The 22,015-nt window shown below is 41.8% G+C and overlaps 1 protein-coding gene across 1 annotated transcript in view; it reads left to right on the top strand.

Annotated features, from left to right (window-relative positions):
- The first annotated feature begins 231 nt into the window (after positions 1–231).
- VSX2 (visual system homeobox 2) overlaps positions 232–22,015 on the top strand; it is a 99,748-nt gene continuing 77,964 nt past the window's right edge. Inside the window, exon 1 of the mRNA XM_063948325.1 lies at positions 232–523. Coding sequence (XP_063804395.1) covers positions 232–523 — 292 coding nt within the window. The remainder of the gene's footprint in view (positions 524–22,015) is intronic.

Here is a 22,015-nt window from a genome sequence, read left to right as displayed (position 1 = left end):
TAGGGGCACAGGAGCCGGTGCAGGGGGCACAGGTGTTACTGGTGCAGAGGGTAGGGGCACAGGAGCCGGTGCAGGGGGCACAGGTGTTACTGGTGCAGAGGGTAGGGGCACAGGAGCCGGGGTGGCAGAAGCCCCTCTGTGTGCCGGCGGGAGGGGGAGGCGTCTGGAAGGTGATATAAGCAGATGAGGAGAGTCGGGGAGCAGTCAGCTCTGGGACCAGACAGGGACAGGATGACCGGGAGAGAGGGGCCCCCCGCCCCTCCCAGGACCACTGGCTTTGGCATCCAAGAGATTTTGGGACTCAACAAGGAGCCCGCCCCTCCACCCAGGGGCCACATGCATTCCCTGCCTCCAGGGGCCCATCTGCTGGCGGCCCGCTCTGGCCTGGGGCTCCTGGGAGCCGGCGGGATCCCCACCTTCTACACACAGCCTGGGTTACTACTGGGGGAACACCAGGGGGCCCGGGTACAGACAGTGGGCAGGAGCCCGGGACCAGAGAATGGGAGCCGGACCTGCAGCTCAGGTGACAGTAACAAGTGTGTGTGTGTGTGTGTGTGTGTGTGTGTGTGTGTGTGTGTGTGTGTGTGTGTGTGTGTGTGTGTGTGTGTGTGTGTGTGTGTGTGTGTGTGTGTGTATACACACACACACACACACACACACACACACACACACACACACACAATGCCAACTTTATCCGACTGCAATAAATCTCTCTACGTCTCTTGTGTATATATGATCTAACTATATATTACAGATATACAATTCTCAACCACCGATGTTTATAATACAGATACAATATACTATAATGCAGATATATAATATCCAATTGCGATGTACAGTACAGATATATTATCTACAATACAGATATATCCTAACTATATAACATCCAACCGTCAATGCTTATATGATCCTATAATATAGATATGTAACAATATCCTATTATCCGTGTGTAATACCGATCCTGTAACAGATATATAATATTCCAGCCATGTAATATCAAACAAGAGATACATAACACAGATAGAACATCCTATGATGCAGATATAACATCCAGCCAGCGATGTATATAGAGAAATGCAGCCGACAAACTGGTAGATCCGATTAAGAAAAGACAGCGCGAGGAAATTAAAACCCGAATTTAGGAGCCTGTGCATACAACCCAATACTGTAATCACAGCACAGATATAAGAGAAATAACCACCAACATATTATTCTATATGCATGTAAAATATAGATTTATTTCTATATACATATAACAGAAACACACATTTTATTTACAAACAATAGAATCAACCTAAAATGTACATAACAAATTAAAATTCGATTTTTTTTTTTAAATAAATAGCGTCTAAATATTATAAGAAATATATTATTATAAAATAAACCATTTATATCCTGTATAAATACCACTGGCGTTATGTAAACCGCCGGAAACATAATATAGCCATTAATAATCAGCATTATCCTTGATATAAAGAGACAGAAAGGTAGTGGGAACCGATATCTATTAAATAATATATAAAAACAGATATATCCGATCATATATGGACATAAATACAATGTAACATTTTAGATAATAGCTCAAAAGGATCTAGAAATAAAATGAACAACAAGGGATATTAAACAAAAATGACAAACAAAAAAGTGATATATTAAAAATGGAAATGATATATAAATAAAAGACATCTGGCAAATGCATTAAAAAAAAATCATTACCAGAGTAATCTAATTTTAGTACGATCAGATCACAGATCAATGGCACTAAATATTCGTCAATGACCCATCGATAAATAGAAAATACGTTGTATTTCACAGGATGGTTGATAGAAATGATTACATTTCGGAAATAAAATACCAGATGTAGCTATTAATAACATTTATTATACAAAAAAAACAAACAAACAAAAACAGTAGTAAGAAAATATCTTAACCTACAAAAAAAAGGGGAGGTTTAACCCTTCCGAAACAGTGTGTTGTAGTTACAATGTATTCATATATTCACCTTATTTCATATTATATGACAAATATCCTGTAGTATCAACAATTATTCACAATTATACATTATAATAGAAATATACAGAAACAATGGAAAATTAACCCACAAATCTGCAGCCCAACTCTCCCTCTCAGGTGAATTAATAAATTGTATATATCAGCAATAATCCTCTGATCTGGGTGTATGATTTATCAGTAATAGTTATTTCAGATGAGTGTATGAATTATCAGTATTCTTTATATAAGCTGAGTATATGAAGTATCTGTAATAATTTTCTGTATGAGTGTATGAAATATAAATATTAGTCATTGGATTTGAGGTGTTTTTTTTTTAATTATCAGTAATACGTGTATGAGCTTAGTCTAGATAATGAATTATCAGAATTTTTTATATGGAAGTATGAGTAATAATGCATGATCTGAGGATATGCATTACTGTATACCTTATATGAGCTGAGTGTTTGAATTGTCAGTAATAATTCTCTGAGCAGAAAATACAAATTATCAGTAATCGTTTTCTGATCTGAGTGTATGCATTTTCAGCAATTATTCTCTAGATGACTGTATGAGTTATAAGTAATAATTATTGGATCTGAGTGTTTGAATTATAGTAATACGTGTATGTGTTCAAGATTCATTTTCAGTAATAATAATTATATAATACGGAGGTATAAGTAATAATTGTATGAGGGTATGAGATATTTGTATTAATTGTATGAGCTGAGAAAATGTATTATCTATTTCATATATGAGCAGAGTGTTTGAATTATCAGTAATAAGTCTCTGGTCTTGCTCTATGCTTCATCCGTAATAATACTTTGATCTAGGTGTATGAATTATCAGTAATACTTCTCTGATCTAGGTGTATGAATGATCAGTAATACTTCTCTGATCTAGGTGTATGAACGATCAGTAATACTACTCTGATCTAGGTATATGAATAATCAGTAATACTTATCTGATCTAGGTGAACGAATTATCAGTAAAACTTATCTGATCCAGGTGTATGAATTATCAGTAATAATTCTCTGATCTAGGTGTATGAATGACCAGTAATACTTCTCTGATCTAGGTATATGAATAATCAGTAATACTTCTCTGATCTAGATGTACTGTATGAATTATCAGTAATACTTCTCTGAGCTAGGTGTATGAATTATCAGTAGTAATAATTCTATCATCTAGGTGTATGAATTATCAGTAATTATCTGAACTAGGTGAGTGAATTATCAGTAATAACTCTCTGATCTAGGCTTAGGAATTATCAGTAATACTTCTCTGATATAGGTGTATGAATTAGTAATAATTCTGTCATCTAGGTGTATGAATTATCAGTAATAACTCTCTGATATAGATGTAGGAATTATCAGTAATACTGCACTGATATAGGTGTATGAATTATCAGTAATAATTAGCTCATCTAGGTGTATGAATTATCAGTAATATTTCTCTGAACTAGGTGTATGAATTATCAACAATACTTCTCTGATATAGGTGTATGAACTATCAGTAATAATTCTCTGAACTAGGTGTATGAATTACCAACAATACTTATCTGATATAGGTGTATGAATTTATCAGTAATACTTCTCTAATATAGGTGTATGAATTATCAGTAATACTTTTCTGCTATAGGTGGATGAACTATCAGTAATACTCTGATCTAGGGGTGTGAATTATCAGTAATAATTCTCTCATCTAGGTGTATGAATTATCAGTAATACTTCTCTCATCTAGGTGTATGAATTATCAGTAATACTTCTCTCATCTAGGTGTATGAATTATTAGTAATACTTCTCTCATCTAGGTGTATGCATCATCAGTAATAATTCTCTGCTCTTAGTACTAGGGTCGTATCAGTTTTAACGAGAGTACGAATTATAAATAATAATTATAGATGTGAGTGTGAATTGTGAGTAATATTTGTGTCAATTGTGAAAAATTATTATATGAGCGGAGTATGAATTGTCAGCTAAGAGTATGAATTTTCAATTGTCCTGATAGGAGCTGAGTATAGGCTATTAGTAATAATTATCGGAGGAGAATTTATCATCAATAATCATTATTTGATATTAATATATGAGTTGCTCGTTAATATATCTCCGAGCTGTGTATATAGAGTTGTAGTAATAAAGGTACTAGCTCTGTGTATAGATTATAAAGAAATACATTTGTACAGAACATATTTATGCCCAGTAATAATACTCCCAGCATACTATATAGGTATTATCAGTAATAATTCTCTGATGTGAGTGTATATCATCCGGTGAGCTAAATATAGAAATTATTAGATTATAATGTAACAGTCAGTATTAATCCCATGAGATGAATATATATGGGATCTGAGGGTATAATCGCCAGTGATGTATAATGCTTGTCTGTTCTGTAATAGCGGCATTGTCCTAGAGGTGATAATAGCAGTATCAGATCTGGTGTCCGGGGGTCATTATTCTGATTACTCTGAATACTTATGCAGTATTAGTACTCAGCCTATTACTGCTGTATCCGCAGATCTCGCATCTCTCTGATAATATCGCAGCAATCCTCCGGTATATTTGGGGTGTTATAGTCCACACTCCCCATAGTAATAGTGTGACAGTGAGAACATGTATAGTGTAATGTGTTACACCTTCCTATAGCTGCTCTGTGGATGGGAACATGTATAGTGTAATGTGTGACCCTCTCCTATAGCTGCTCTGTGGATAGGAACATGTATAGTGTAATGTGTTACCCCTTCCTATAGCTGCTCTGTGGATGGGAACATGTATAGTGTAATGTGTGACCCTCTCCTATAGCTGCTCTGTGGATGGGAACATGTACAGTGTAATGTGTGACCCCTTCCTATAGCTGCTCTGTGGATGGGAACATGTATAGTGTAATGTGTTACCCCTTCCTATAGCTGCTCTGTGGATGGGAACATGTATAGTGTAATGTGTTACACCTTCCTATAGCTGCTCTGTGGATGGGAACATGTATAGTGTAATGTGTTACCCCTTCCTATAGCTGCTCTGTGGATGGGAACATGTATAGTGTAATGTGTGACCCTCTCCTATAGCTGCTCTGTGGATGGGAACATGTATAGTGTAATGTGTGACCCCTTCCTATAGCTGCTCTGTGGATGGGAACATGTATAGTGTAATGTGTGACCCCTTCCTGTAGCTGCTCTGTGGATGGGAACATGTATAGTGTAATGTGTGACCCTCTCCTATAGCTGCTCTGTGGATGGGAACATGTATAGTGGAATGTGTGACCCTCCTATAGCTGCTCTGTGGATGGGAACATGTATAGTGTAATGTGTGACCCCTTCCTATAGCTGCTCTGTGGATGGGAACATGTATAGTGTAATGTGTGACCCTCCTATAGCTGCTCTGTGGATGGGAACATGTATAGTGTAATGTGTGACCAATTCCTATAGCTGCTCTGTGGATGGGAACATGTATAGTGTAATGTGTGACCCCTTCCTATAGCTGCTCTGTGGATGGGAACATGTATAGTGTAATGTGTGACCCCTTCCTATAGCTGCTCTGTGGATAGGAACATGTATAGTGTAATGTGTGACCCTCTCCTATAGCTGCTCTGTGGATGGGAACATGTATAGTGTAATGTGTGACCCCTTCCTATAGCTGCTCTGTGGATGGGAACATGTATAGTGTAATGTGTGACCCCTTCCTATAGCTGCTCTGTGGATGGGAACATGTATAGTGTAATGTGTGACCCTCTCCTATAGCTGCTCTGTGGATGGAAACATGTATAGTGGAATGTGTGACCCTCTCCTATAGCTGCTCTGTGGATGGGAACATGTATAGTGTTATGTGTGACCCCTTCCTATAGCTGCTCTGTGGATGGGAACATGTATAGTGGAATGTGTGACCCCTTCCTGTAGCTGCTCTGTGGATGGGAACATGTATAGTGTAATGTGTGACCCTCTCCTATAGCTGCTCTGTGGATGGGAACATGTATAGTGTAATTTGTGACCTTCTCCTATAGCTGCTCTGTGGATGGGAACATGTATAGTGGAATGTGTGACCCCTTCCTATAGCTGCTCTGTGGATGGGAACATGTATAGTGTAATGTGTGACCCTCTCCTATAGCTGCTCTGTGGATGGGAACATGTATAGTGTAATGTGTGACCCTCCTATAGCTGCTCTGTGGATGGGAACATGTATAGTGTAATGTGTGACCCCTTCCTATAGCTGCTCTGTGGATGGGAACATGTATAGAGTAATGTGTGACCCCTTCCTATAGCTGCTCTGTGGATGGGAACATGTATAGTGTAATGTGTGACCCCTTCCTATAGCTGCTCTGTGGATGGGAACATGTATAGAGTAATGTGTGACCCCTTCCTATGGCTGCTCTGTGGATAGGAACATGTATAGTGAAATGTGTGACCCTCTCCTATAGCTGCTCTGTGGATGGGAACATGTATAGTGGAATGTGTGACCCCTTCCTATAGCTGCTCTGTGGATGGGAACATGTATAGTGTAATGTGTGACCCTCTCCTATAGCTGCTCTGTGGATAGGAACATGTATAGTGAAATGTGTGACCCTCTCCTATAGCTGCTCTGTGGATGGGAACATGTATAGTGGAATGTGTGACCCCTTCCTATAGCTGCTCTGTGGATGGGAACATGTATAGTGTAATGTGTGACCCCTTCCTATAGCTGCTCTGTGGATGGGAACATGTATAGTGTAATGTGTGACCCCTTCTTATAGCTGCTCTGTGGATGGGAACATGTATAGTGTAATGTGTGACCCCTTCCTATGGCTGCTCTGTGGATGGGAACATGGGAACATGTATAGTGTAATGTGTGACCCCTTCCTATGGCTGCTCTGTGGATGGGAACATGTATAGTGTAATGTGTGACCCCTTCCTATGGCTGCTCTGTGGATGGGAACATGTATAGTGTAATTTGTGACCTTCTCCTATAGCTGCTCTGTGGATGGGAACATGTATAGTGTAATGTGTGACCCCTTCCTATAGCTGCTCTGTGGATAGGAACATGTATAGTGGAATGCGTGAACCTCTCCTACAGCTGCTCTGTGGATGGGAACATGTATAGTGGAATGTGTGACCCCTTCCTATAGCTGCTCTGTGGATGGGAACATGTATAGTGTAATGTGTGACCCTCTCCTATAGCTGCTCTGTGGATGGGAACATGTATAGTGTAATGTGTGACCCCTTCTTATAGCTGCTCTGTGGATGGGAACATGTATAGTGTAATGTGTGACCCCTTCCTATGGCTGCTCTGTGGATGGGAACATGGGAACATGTATAGTGTAATGTGTGACCCCTTCCTATGGCTGCTCTGTGGATGGGAACATGTATAGTGTAATGTGTGACCCCTTCCTATAGCTGCTCTGTGGATAGGAACATGTATAGTGTAATGTGTGACCCCTTCCTATAGCTGCTCTGTGGATAGGAACATGTATAGTGGAATGTGTGACCCTCTCCTATAGCTGCTCTGTGGATGGGAACATGTATAGTGTAATGTGTGACCCCTTCCTATAGCTGCTCTGTGGATGGGAACATGTATAGTGGAATGTGTGACCCTCTCCTATAGCTGCTCTGTGGATGGGAACATGTATAGTGGAATGTGTGACCCTCTCCTATAGCTGCTCTGTGGATTGGAACATGTATAGTGTAATGTGTGACCCCTTCCTATAGCTGCTCTGTGGATAGGAACATGTATAGTGTAATGTGTGACCCCTTCCTATAGCTGCTCTGTGGATGGGAACATGTATAGTATAATGTGTGACCCCTTCCTATAGCTGCTCTGTGGATGGGAACATGTATAGTGTAATGTGTGACCCCTTCCTATAGCTGCTCTGTGGATGGGAACATGTATAGTGTAATGTGTGACCCCTTCCTATAGCTGCTCTGTGGATGGGAACATGTATAGTGTAATGTGTGACCCCTTCCTATAGCTGCTCTGTGGATGGGAACATGTATAGTGTAATGTGTGACCCCTTCCTATAGCTGCTCTGTGGATGGGAACATGTATAGTGTAATGTGTGACCCCTTCCTATAGCTGCTCTGTGGATGGGAACATGTATAGTGTAATGTCTGACCCTCTCCTATAGCTGCTCTGTGGATGGGAACATGTATAGTGTAATGTGTGACCCCTTCCTATGGCTGCTCTGTGGATGGGAACATGTATAGTGTAATGTGTGACCCCTTCCTGTAGCTGCTCTGTGGATGGGAACATGTATAGTGTAATGTGTGACCCTCTCCTATAGCTGCTCTGTGGATGGGAACATGTATAGTGAAATGTGTGGCCCTCTCCTATAGCTGCTCTGTGGATGGGAACATGTATAGTGTAATGTGTGACCCCTTCCTATAGCTGCTCTGTGGATGGGAACATGTATAGTGTAATGTGTGACCCTCTCCTATAGCTGCTCTGTGGATGGGAACATGTATAGTGGAATGTGTGACCCCTTCCTATAGCTGCTCTGTGGATGGGAACATGTATAGTGTAATGTGTGACCCTCTCCTATAGCTGCTCTGTGGATGGGAACATGTATAGTGTAATGTGTGACCCATTCTTATAGCTGCTCTGTGGATGGGAACATGTATAGTGTAATGTGTGACCCCTTCCTATGGCTGCTCTGTGGATGGGAACATGGGAACATGTATAGTGTAATGTGTGACCCCTTCCTATGGCTGCTCTGTGGATGGGAACATGTATAGTGTAATGTGTGACCCCTTCCTATAGCTGCTCTGTGGATAGGAACATGTATAGTGTAATGTGTGACCCCTTCCTATAGCTGCTCTGTGGATGGGAACATGTATAGTGTAATGTGTGACCCTCTCCTATAGCTGCTCTGTGGATGGGAACATGTATAGTGTAATGTGTGACCCTCTCCTATAGCTGCTCTGTGGATGGGAACATGTATAGTGGAATGTGTGACCCTCTCCTATAGCTGCTCTGTGGATGGGAACATGTATAGTGTAATGTGTAACCCCTTCCTATAGCTGCTCTATGGATTGGAACATATATAGTGTAATGTGTGACCCCTTCTTATAGCTGCTCTGTGGATGGGAACATGTATAGTGTAATGTGTGACCCTCTCCTATAGCTGCTCTGTGGATGGGAACATGTATAGTGGAATGTGTGACCCTCTCCTATAGCTGCTCTGTGGATGGGAACATGTATAGTGTAATGTGTAACCCCTTCCTATAGCTGCTCTGTGGATTGGAACATGTATAGTGTAATGTGTGACCCCTTCTTATAGCTGCTCTGTGGATGGGAACATGTATAGTGTAATGTGTGACCCTCTCCTATAGCTGCTCTGTGGGTGGGAACATGTATAGTGGAATGTGTGACCCTCTCCTATAGCTGCTCTGTGGATGGGAACATGTATAGTGTAATGTGTGACCCCTTCCTATAGCTGCTCTGTGGATTGGAACATGTATAGTGTAATGTGTGACCCCTTCCTATAGCTGCTCTGTGGATGGGAACATGTATAGTGTAATGTGTGACCCCTTCCTATAGCTGCTCTGTGGATTGGAACATGTATAGTGTAATGTGTGACCCCTTCCTATAGCTGCTCTGTGGATGGGAACATGTATAGTGGAATGTGTGACCCCTTCCTATAGCTGCTCTGTGGATGGGAACATCTATAGTGGAATGTGTGACCCTCTCCTATAGCTGCTCTGTGGATGGGAACATGTATAGTGTAATGTGTGACCCCTTCCTTTAGCTGCTCTGTGGGTGGGAACATGTATAGTGTAATGTGTGACCCTCTCCTATAGCTGCTCTGTGGATGGGAACATGTATAGTGGAAAGTGTGACCCTCTCCTATAGCTGCTCTGTGGATGCGAACATGTATAGTGTAATGTGTGACCCCTTCCTATAGCTGCTCTGTGGATGGGAACATGTATAGTGTAATGTGTGACCCTCTCCTATAGCTGCTCTGTGGATGGGAACATGTATAGTGTAATGTGTGACCCCTTCCTATAGCTGCTCTGTGGATGGGAACATGTATAGTGTAATGTGTGACCCTCTCCTATAGCTGCTCTGTGGATGGGAACATGTATAGTGGAATGTGTGACCCCTTCCTATAGCTGCTCTGTGGATTGGAACATGTATAGTGTAATGTGTGACCCCTTCCTATAGCTGCTCTGTGGATGGGAACATGTATAGTGTAATGTGTGACCCCTTCCTATAGCTGCTCTGTGGATGGGAACATGTATAGTGTAATGTGTGACCCCTTCCTATAGCTGCTCTGTGGATGGGAACATGTATAGTGTAATGTGTGACCCCTTCCTATGGCTGCTCTGTGGATGGGAACATGTATAGTGTAATGTGTGACCCCTTCCTATAGCTGCTCTGTGGATGGGAACATGTATAGTATAATGTGTGACCCCTTCCTATAGCTGCTCTGTGGATGGGAACATGTATAGTGTAATGTGTGACCCCTTCCTATAGCTGCTCTGTGGATGGGAACATGTATAGTGTAATGTGTGACCCTCTCCTATAGCTGCTCTGTGGATGGGAACATGTATAGTGTAATGTGTGACATTCTCCTATAGCTGCTCTGTGGATGGGAACATGTATAGTGTAATGTGTGACCCCTTCCTATAGCTGCTCTGTGGATGGGAACATGTATAGTGGAATGTGTGACCCCTTCCTATAGCTGCTCTGTGGATGGGAACATGTATAGTGTAATGTGTGACCCTCTCCTATAGCTGCTCTGTGGATGGGAACATGTATAGTGTAATGTGTGACCCCTTCTTATAGCTGCTCTGTGGATGGGAACATGTATAGTGTAATGTGTGACCCCTTCCTATGGCTGCTCTGTGGATGGGAACATGGGAACATGTATAGTGTAATGTGTGACCCCTTCCTATAGCTGCTCTGTGGATAGGAACATGTATAGTGTAATGTGTGACCCCTTCCTATAGCTGCTCTGTGGATGGGAACATGTATAGTGTAATGTGTGACCCTCTCCTATAGCTGCTCTGTGGATGGGAACATGTATAGTGGAATGTGTGACCCCTTCCTATAGCTGCTCTGTGGATGGGAACATGTATAGTGTAATGTGTGACTCTCTCCTATAGCTGCTCTGTGGATGGGAACATGTATAGTGTAATGTGTGACCCTCTCCTATAGCTGCTCTGTGGATGGGAACATGTATAGTGTAATGTGTGACCCCTTCCTATAGCTACTCTGTGGATGGGAACATGTATAGTGTAATGTGTGACCCTTTCCTATAGCTGCTCTGTGGATGGGAACATGTATAGTGGAATGTGTGACCCTCTCCTATAGCTGCTCTGTGGATTGGAACATGTATAGTGTAATGTGTGACCCCTTCCTATAGCTGCTCTGTGGATGGGAACATGCATAGTGTAATGTGTGACCCTCTCCTATAGCTGCTCTGTGGATGGGAACATGTATAGTGTATTGTGTGACCCCTTCCTATGGCTGCTCTGTGGATGGGAACATGTATAGTGTAATGTGTGACCCTCTCCTATAGCTGCTCTGTGGATGGGAACATGTATAGTGTATTGTGTGACCCCTTCCTATGGCTGCTCTGTGGATGGGAACATGTATAGTGTAATGTGTGACCCTCTCCTATAGCTGCTCTGTGGATGGGAACATGTATAGTGTAATGTGTGACCCCTTCCTATAGCTGCTCTGTGGATGGGAACATGTATAGTGTAATGTGTGACCCCTTCCTATAGCTGCTCTGTGGATGGGAACATGTATAGTGTAATGTGTGACCCCTTCCTATAGCTGCTCTGTGGATGGGAACATGTATAGTGTAATGTGTGAACCACTCCTATAGCTGCTCTGTGGATGGGAACATGTATAGTGTAATGTGTGACCCCTTCCTATAGCTGCTCTGTGGATGGGAACATGTATAGTGTAATGTGTGAACTCTCCTATAGCTGCTCTGTGGATGGGAACATGTATAGTGAAATGTGTGACCCCTTCCTATAGCTGCTCTGTGGATGGGAACATGAATAGTGTAATGTGTGACCCCCTTCCTATAGCTGCTCTGTGGATGGGAACATGTATAGTGTAATGTGTGACTCCTATAGCTGCTCTGTGGATGGGAACATGTATAGTGGAATGTGTGACCCTCTCCTATAGCTGCTCTGTGGATGGGAACATGTATAGTGTAATGTGTGACCCCTTCCTATAGCTGCTCTGTGGATGGGAACATGTATAGTGTAATGTGTGACTCTCTCCTATAGCTGCTCTGTGGATGGGAACATGTATAGTGGAATGTGTGACCCCTTCCTATAGCTGCTCTGTGGATAGGAACATGTATAGTGTAATGTGTTACCCCTTCCTATGGCTGCTCTGTGGATGGGAACATGTATAATGTAATGTGTTACCCCTTCCTATAGCTGCTCTGTGGATGCGAACATGTATAGTGTAATGTGTGACCCCTTCCTATAGCTGCTCTGTGGATGGGAACATGTATAGTGTAATGTGTGACCCTTTCCTATAGCTGCTCTGTGGATGGGAACATGTATAGTGTAATGTGTGACCCTCTCCTATAGCTGCTCTGTGGATGGGAACATGTATAGTGTAATGTGTGACCCTTTCCTATAGCTGCTCTGTGGATGGGAACATGTATAGTGTAATGTGTGACCCCTTCCTATAGCTGCTCTGTGGATGGGAACATGTATAGTGTAATGTGTGACCCTCTCCTATAGCTGCTCTGTGGATGGGAACATGTATAGTGGAATGTGTGACCCTTTCCTATAGCTGCTCTGTGGATGGGAACATGTATAGTGTAATGTGTGACCCTTTCCTATAGCTGCTCTGTGGATGGGAACATGTATAGTGTAATGTGTGACCCTCTCCTGTGATCAGGGTGTATCCTTTATTTATAGTGCTTGGGTTGCAGCGTCCTTTCCACAAATATAAGGCTCCCCCACCCCCAATGTGTTATAGTGTAACAGTGACAGCAATTACCTCATATTAATCCCGCACGTAAAGAGACAGTGTGATCACAATAGTCACACACCAGTCAGTGTAGGGGGGATTGCTGTAGTCAGGTGGATGGAGGTCTTACATAGAGGTTTGTGCGAGGAAAATAATATTACAAATGTATCAGTCATTTACCATTGTAATCTGTCAGAGGTGGAATAAAGAGTAACCTCTTATATGGTAACATTTCATTATATTGTACCTAGCATTATACAGTATGGTACCTGATATTATCTGATACCTGGTATTATAATGAACCTGCTATTATCTGGTACCTGGTATTATAATGAACCTGCTGTTATATGGTACCTGGTATTACAGTATATGGTACTACCCGGTATTATATGGTACCTGGTATTATATGATACCTAATATTATATGATACCTGGTATTGTGTGTTACCTAATATTATATGATACCTGGTATTATGTGATACCTAATATTATATGGTACCTGGTATTTTATGGTGCCTGGTATTATGTGATACCTAATATTATATGGCACCTGGTATTATACGGTACCTATTATTATATGGTATACCTGGTATTATATGGTACCTGGTATTATATGATACCTAATATTATATGATACCTGGTATTATGTGATGCCTAATATTATATGGTACCTGGTATTTTATGGTGCCTGGTATTATTTAGTAATTAGTATTATATAGTAATTATTATTATTATTATTATTATTATTATTATTATACATTATTGTACCTAGTTTTATATGGTACCTTGCATTATAAGGTGCCTGTTATTATATGGTATCTAATATATATGGTACCTGGTATTATATGGTGCCTATTATTATATGGTATCTAATATTATATATGGTGCCTGTTATCATATGGTATCTAATAGTATATATGGTACCTGGCATTATATGGTGCCTGTTATTATATGGTATCTAATATATATGGTACCTGGTATTATATGGTGCCTATTATTATATGGTATCTAATAGTATATATGGTGCCTGTTACTATATGGTATCTAATAGTATATATCAGGGGCAGGCAACCTGTGGCTCTCCAGCTGCTGTGGAACTACACATCCCAGCATGCCCTGTCACCGTTTTAGAACATCCTAACAGCAAACCTGTGGTAGGGCATGCTGGGATGTGTAGTTCCACAGCAGCTGGAGAGCCACAGGTTGCCTACCCCTGCACTATATATGGTACCTGGCATTATATGGTGCCTGTTATTATATGGTATCTAATATATATGGTACATGTTATTATATGGTATCTAATATATATGGTACCTGGTAATATATGGTGCCTGTTATTATATGGTATCTAATATATATGGTACATGTTATTATATGGTATCTAATATATATGGTACCTGGTATTATATGGTGCCTGGTATTATATGGTATCTAATAGTATATATGGCACCCAGTGGCGTAACTAGAAATTTTTCTCCCCCAAGCCAAAAAATTCTTCGGCGCCCCCCCCCCCCCCCCCCCCATAATTGGCAGTAGTAAAGGGACAAATATGCGCGCGCCGAAGGCGTGCTCCACCAAAAAGGGGGTGCGGCTTTGTTGAAATGGCTGTGGCTTCACAGAAAGGGGCGTGACATTGCAGGAAAAGACTACCTTATACCCCAGTTTTGCAACCTGCACGCCCAGACGTTAGCCACCACAGGAAAGAAAAATAATCCTGATTCATGCCCCTTACATTATTTGTCTCCTTTTTCCTTTTCCTCCTTATAGTAATGCCCAGTATACATTATGCCACATACTGCAATGGCCCTTAGACATTATGCCACACACAATAATGCACATGACACAATATGCACACACTGTAATGCCCCCGACACATTATGCCATACACCGTAATGCCTGTGACACATTATGACAGGAATCGCAATGCCCGTTATACATTATGCTACACACTGCAATGCCCCTGGTACATTATAGCACATACAATGTCTGTGACACATTATGACACACACCGCAATGACCCTGAGACATTATACCACATACCACAATGATCGTGATATAGTATACAACACACCGTAATGCCTGTGACACATTATGACACACACCGCAATGTCCGTGATACATTATGCCACACACCGTAATGCCCATTACACATTAAGTTCTACAGTAAGGCTTCTAATTACTTTTAAATTACCTGCTCGTTGCCAGGGGTTTCATGCTCTTGGTTCCATGCACGGTGCCAGGGATTTTCATGCTCAGGGTGTCATGCTCGTTGCCAGGAGTTTCATGCACTGGGTGTCATACTCATTGCTAGGGGGTAGTGCTTGTTGGTAGGGCCGTGCTCCCAGTGCCACATATGCCCCCAGTGCCAGATATTCCCCCACAGTGCCAGGTACATGCCCCCAGTGCCAAATATACCCTTCCCAATGCCACATATGCCCCCAGTGCCAGATATTCCCCCACAGTGCCAGGTATATGCCCCCAGTGCCAGATATTCCCCCACAGTGTCACATAAGCCCCCTCAGTGCCTGCTCCCCCCAGTGCCAGATATTGCCCCACAGTGCCAGATATTCCTCCACACAGTGCCAGGTATATGCCCCCAGTGCCAGATATTCCCCAACAGTGCCGCCAGGTACATGCCCTCAGTGCCAGATATTCCCCCACAGTGCCTGCTCCCCTATTCCCCCCCTCCCCGCTCCTTTGTGTTGGAGGGACACGGAGGGCACAGCGCGTGCCTCTCCTGTGTCCTTCCTGGCTCTCCTGCGGGTCTAATAAAGGAAGTGCCGGTTCGTGAGCCAATCAGAGCTCACAAACGGCACTTCCTTTATTAGACCGGCCGGAGAGCCAGGAGGGACACTGGAGAGGCGCGCGCGGTGCCCTCCGTGTCCCTCCAACACAGCAGCGGAGGGAAGGAGACCGCAGATTGACATACGGACGCTCGTCCGCATGTCAATCTGTTCTAAGTCAGTGGCGCCCCCGCAGCCCCTCGCCCCCAAGCCACCACGAGGACTGCGGGGGCAGTAGTTACGCCACTGATGGCACCTGGCATTATATGGTGCCTGTTATTATATGGTATCTAATATATATGGTACATGTTATTATATGGTATCTAATATATATGGTACCTGGTATTATATGGTGCCTGTTATTATATGGTATCTAATAGTATATATGGCACCTGGCATTATATGGTGCCTGTTATTATATGGTATCTAATATATATGGTACATGTTATTATATGGTATCTAATATATATGGTACCTGGTATTATATGGTGCCTGTTATTATATGGTATCTAATAGTATATATGGCACCTGGTATTATATGGTGCCTGTTATTATATGGTATCTAATATATATGGTACCTGGTATTATATGGTGCCTGTTATTATATGGTATCTAATAGTATATATGGCACCTGGCATTATATGGTGCCTGTTATTATATGGTATCTAATATATATGGTACATGTTATTATATGGTATCTAATATATATGGTACCTGGTATTATATGGTGCCTGTTATTATATGGTATCTAATAGTATATATGGCACCTGGTATTATATGGTGCCTGTTATTATATGGTATCTAATATATATGGTACCTGGTATTATATGGTGCCTGTTATTATATGGTATCTAATAGTATATATGGCACCTGGCATTATATGGTGCCTGTTATTATATGGTATCTAATATATATAGTACATGTTATTATATGGTATCTAATATATATGGTACCTGGTATTATATGGTGCCTGTTCTTATATGGTATCTAATAGTATATATGGCACTTGGCATTATATGGTGCCTGTTATTATATGGTATCTAATATATATGGTACATGTTATTATATGGTATCTAATATATATGGTACCTGGTATTATATGGTGCCTGTTCTTATATGGTATCTAATAGTATATATGGCACCTGGCATTATATGGTGCCTGTTATTATATGGTATCTAATATATATGGTACCTGGTATTATATGGTGCCTGTTATTATATGGTATCTAATAGTATATATGGCACCTGGCATTATATGGTGCCTGTTATTATATGGTATCTAATATATATGGTACATGTTATTATATGGTATCTAATATATATGGTACCTGGTATTATATGGTGCCTGTTATTATATGGTATCTAATAGTATATATGGCACCTGGCATTATATGGTGCCTGTTATTATATGGTATCTAATATATATGGTACATGATATTATATGGTATCTAATATATATGGTACCTGGTATTATATGGTGCCTGTTCTTATATGGTATCTAATAGTATATATGGCACTTGGCATTATATGGTGCCTGTTATTATATGGTATCTAATATATATGGTACATGTTATTATATGGTATCTAATATATATGGTACCTGGTATTATATGGTACCTGTTCTTATATGGTATCTAATAGTATATATGGCACCTGCCATTATATGGTGCCTGTTATTATATGGTATCTAAGATATATGGTACATGTTATTATATGGTATCTAATATATATGGTACCTGGTATTATATGGTGCCTGTTCTTATATGGTATCTAATAGTATATATGGCACCTGGCATTATATGGTGCCTGTTATTATATGGTATCTAATATATATGGTACATGTTATTATATGGTATCTAATATATATGGTACCTGGTATTATATGGTGCCTGTTCTTATATGGTATCTAATAGTATATATGGCACCTGGCATTATATGGTGCTTGTTATTATATGGTATCTAATATATATGGTACATGTTATTATATGATATCTAATATATATGGTACCTGGTATTATATGGTGCCTGTTATTATATGGTATCTAATATATATGGTGCCTGTTATTATATGGTATCTAATATATATGGTACCTGTTATTATAGGGTGCCTGTTATTATATGGTATCTAATAGTATATATGGCACCTGGCATTATATGGTGCCTGTTCTTATATGGTATCTAATATATATGGTACATGTTATTATATGGTATCTAATATATATGGTACCTGGTATTATATGGTGCCTGTTCTTATATGGTATCTAATATATATGGTACATGTTATTATATGGTATCTAATATATATGGTACCTGGTATTATATGGTGCCTGTTCTTATATGGTATCTAATAGTATATATGGCACCTGGCATTATATGGTGCTTGTTATTATATGGTATATAATATATATGGTACATGTTATTATATGGTATCTAATATATATGGTACCTGGTATTATATGGTGCCTGTTATTATATGGTACAGGTTGAGTATCCCATATCCAAATATTCCGAAATACGGAATATTCCGAAATACGGACTTTTTTGAGTGAGAGTGAGATAGTGAAACCTTTGTTTTTTGACGGCTCAATGTACACAAACTTTGTTTAATACACAAAGTTATTAAAAATACTGTATTAAATGTCCTTCAGGCTGTGTGTATAAGGTGTATATGAAACATAAATGAATTGTGTGAATGTAGACACACTTTGTTTAATGCACAAAGTTATAAAAAATATTGGCTAAAATGACCTTCAGGCTGTGTATATAAGGTGTATATGTAACATAAATGCATTCTGTGCTTAGATTTAGGTCCCATCACCATGATATCTCATTATGGTATGCAATTATTCCAAAATACGGAAAAATCCCATATCCAAAATACCTCTGGTCCCAAGCATTTTGGATAAGGGAGACTCAACCTGTATCTAATAGTATATATGGCACCTGGTATTATATGGTGCCTGTTATTATATGGTATCTAATAGTATATATGGCACCTGGTATTATATGGTGCCTGTTATTATATGGTATCTAATATATATGGTGCCTGTTATTATATGGTATCTAATATATATGGTACCGGTTATTATAGGGTGCCTGTTATTATATGGTATCTAATAGTATATATGGCACCTGGCATTATATGGTGCCTGTTATTATATGGTATCTAATATATATGGTACTGTTATGCACACCAGTGCCTGCAGGAAAGTACTGGTGTCAGAACTGTTATACACTCCAGTGTCTGCAGGAATGTACTGGTGTTTGAACTGTTATGCAAAACAAATGGACTCACAGACAAACTGGGGAATATGACATAACGTACACAGAAGGTGATAGGGTAACAAAATACACACAAAGTGAACAGAGAAGCCCAGAGGCTAAGGAACTGGGTATCTCCCTTGTATTAGAACTGCTCAGATGTAAAAAGCAAGATGTTGTGTTTTAATACGTAGAGAACCTGAAATGCTGTTGCTAAGGGCAACAGCAAAACCCTAAAGGGTTACCAACGGGTGTGGCAGTAAACTCCTTGGTCAGAGATGGAATGATAGACACAAGGAGAGTCTCCACAATCCTATTTCTCACTTGCAGTGCACAGGTTTTAGCTTACTGCCACTAAACTGACCCCTGACACCTAGCACAGTGAGACAGGATTAGACAGGCAAGTCTTAGAATACAGCCACAAACTTGCTAGGTTCACAGAGTAGTAACAGAACCCCAGCAAGCTAAACGACTGACTCCAGTCTTACTGCTAGGTCTGGATTGGCAGAGTGTAATACCAAATCCCCAGGCCTATTTGCAGTAAGCAACAAACAAATACAAAGCTACACAGTACTGGCTAACTTTCATGAACTGACTAACCAACAAAGATTCAGCAGCATCTGCTTACCCTGAAAAGAGGCCTTATAAAGCAGGTGCTGTCCACGCCCCACTCAGACCTCACAGACTGTGAGCACAAAAACCAGCACCGGATCCCCTGCCGTGCACAGAGCCTATAACCACTGCACAGCAAAAGACCCGAACCGGAGTATCAGCTGCGCTCAGGTTACTCCACTAGCACTTGTCTCCTGGTTGCCATGACGACGTGGCAGCACAGGGCAGGAGACCCTAACAGTACCCCCCCTCTGACGAGGGGTCAAAGAACCCCTACCACCGGGTTTATCGGGGAACTGCGAGAAGAAAGAGCGTATCAGTCTGGGGGCATGAAGATCACAACTGCGCACCCACGACCGCTCCTCCGGGCCATACCCCTTCCAGTGCACCAAAAATGACAGCCGACCCCGAACCACCTTGGAGTCAAGAATCCTTTCAACAACAAACTCCCTCTGGCCACGTATCAGAAGAGGGGAAGGTCTTCCACTGGAAGAAGGATTACTAATCGCCCGTTTTAAAAGGGAACAATGAAATGTTTTATTGATACCCAAAGAACGGGGCAGATCTAACTGAAATGCCACCGGATTGATAACCCTGGTGATCTTATAAGGGCCGATGAACCGGGGCCCTAACTTATGAGATGGCTGTCTCAACTTCAAATTCTTGGTAGACAACCAGACGAAGTCTCCTAATTTGAAGCTGCAGGGTCTTTTCCGCTTATCAAAAACCCTTTTGGTCACTAATGACACAGACACAAGGGCTTTCTTCACTTTCCGCCAAATACCTCTAAGGACCGAAACCACAGAGGAACCACCAGGCGTGGAGTCCAGGGGGTCAAAAGAATTGGCCTTAGGATGATGCCCATACACACAAAGGAAGGGAGAGATCCCTGTAGCAGAGTGAGCCGCGTTGTTATAGGCAAACTCCGCCATGGACAGATGAGCAACCCAGTCAGTCTGACACTTGGAGACATAACACCTGAGGAACTGCTCCAAGGACTGGTTCACCCTTTCAGTCTGCCCATTAGACTGCGGATGGTAGCCTGACGACAAGCTGACAGAAATCTGGAGATCGGAACAAAATGCCCTCCAGAATTTGGCCACAAACTGGGATCCGCGGTCAGAGACCACATCAAGTGGCAACCCGTGGAGACGCACAACATGCAGCATAAATAATTCAGACAGGCGTCTGGCTGATGGCAGCCCAACCAGTGGAACGAAGTGCGCCATCTTCGAAAACCTGTCAACGACAACCCAGATGGCTGTCATCCCCGAGGATTTGGGCAAGTCCACCACAAAATCCATTGAAATGTGGGTCCATGGCTTAGATGGGATAGAGAGTGGATGTAATGGGCCAACAGGAACCCCTCTAGGAGTCTTATTTCGGGCACAGATGTCACATGCCCGAACCCACTGATCCACATCCTTAGCCACCGAGGGCCACCACACCGCCCTAGATAGCAACTCCCGAGTTCTGGCAATACCCGGGTGACCTGCCGACTTCTTGGCATGGAATTCCAGGAACACTCGCTGTCTTAACCTAGGAGGCACAAACAAAAGACCTACCGGAAGGTCTGGAGGAGCCTGCTCCTGTGCTCTGAGGACTAATGATAAGAGGTCCTGGGTAATGCCCACTTTAATACATGATGGGGAAACAATGGGCAACGGCTCCTCGGTGGTCTCCTGGATTGGAGCAAAACTCCGCGAGAGCGCATCAGCCTTGATGTTTTTTGACCCAGGGCGATATGTTATCAAAAAATTAAAGCGAGCAAAAAACAAAGCCCATCGTGCCTGCCTGGCATTGAGACGCTTCGCTGACTCTAAATATGCCAGATTCTTATGGTCAGTGAGAATTGAGACCACAAACTTAGCCCCCTCAAGCCAGTGTCTCCACTCCTCCAGTGCATCCTTAATAGCCAACAATTCCCGGTTACCCACGTCATAATTCATCTCGGCAGGTGAAAATTTACGGGAAAAGTAAGCACAGGGATGAAGGCGATTATCAGACACTCCCATCTGAGAAAGCACTGCCCCAATACCCATCTCAGAGGCATCCACCTCCACCACAAAAGGACGCTCTGGATCTGGGTGTCGCAGCACCTTGGCCGAAACAAATGCCCTTTTGAGACGGGCAAAAGCCGCTTTAGCCTCACAAGACCAGTGAGCAACATCCGCCCCTTTCTTAGTGAGTGCCACCAAGGGCGCCACTATAGACGAAAATCCAGCGATAAATCGTCTATAAAAATTCGCAAAGCCCAGGAAACGCTGAAGCGCCTTCAAACTAGTGGGCTGCACCCAATCCAGGACTGCCTGTACCTTGGAACCCTCCATTTGGAAACCTTCTGGGGAGATAATATATCCTAGAAATGCGATTTGCTGAACTTCAAATTCGCACTTCTCCAGCTTCGCCCCAAGCCGGTGGTCTCTGAGTTTCTGGAGGACTAAGCGTACATGCTTCCGATGTT

The sequence above is a fragment of the Pseudophryne corroboree genome, chromosome 12, assembly GCF_028390025.1.
Source record: "Pseudophryne corroboree isolate aPseCor3 chromosome 12, aPseCor3.hap2, whole genome shotgun sequence".
NCBI classification, from domain to species: domain Eukaryota; kingdom Metazoa; phylum Chordata; class Amphibia; order Anura; family Myobatrachidae; genus Pseudophryne; species Pseudophryne corroboree.
Note: the sequence above shows the minus strand (reverse complement) of the source record. Positions and strands in the feature narration are given on the sequence as shown.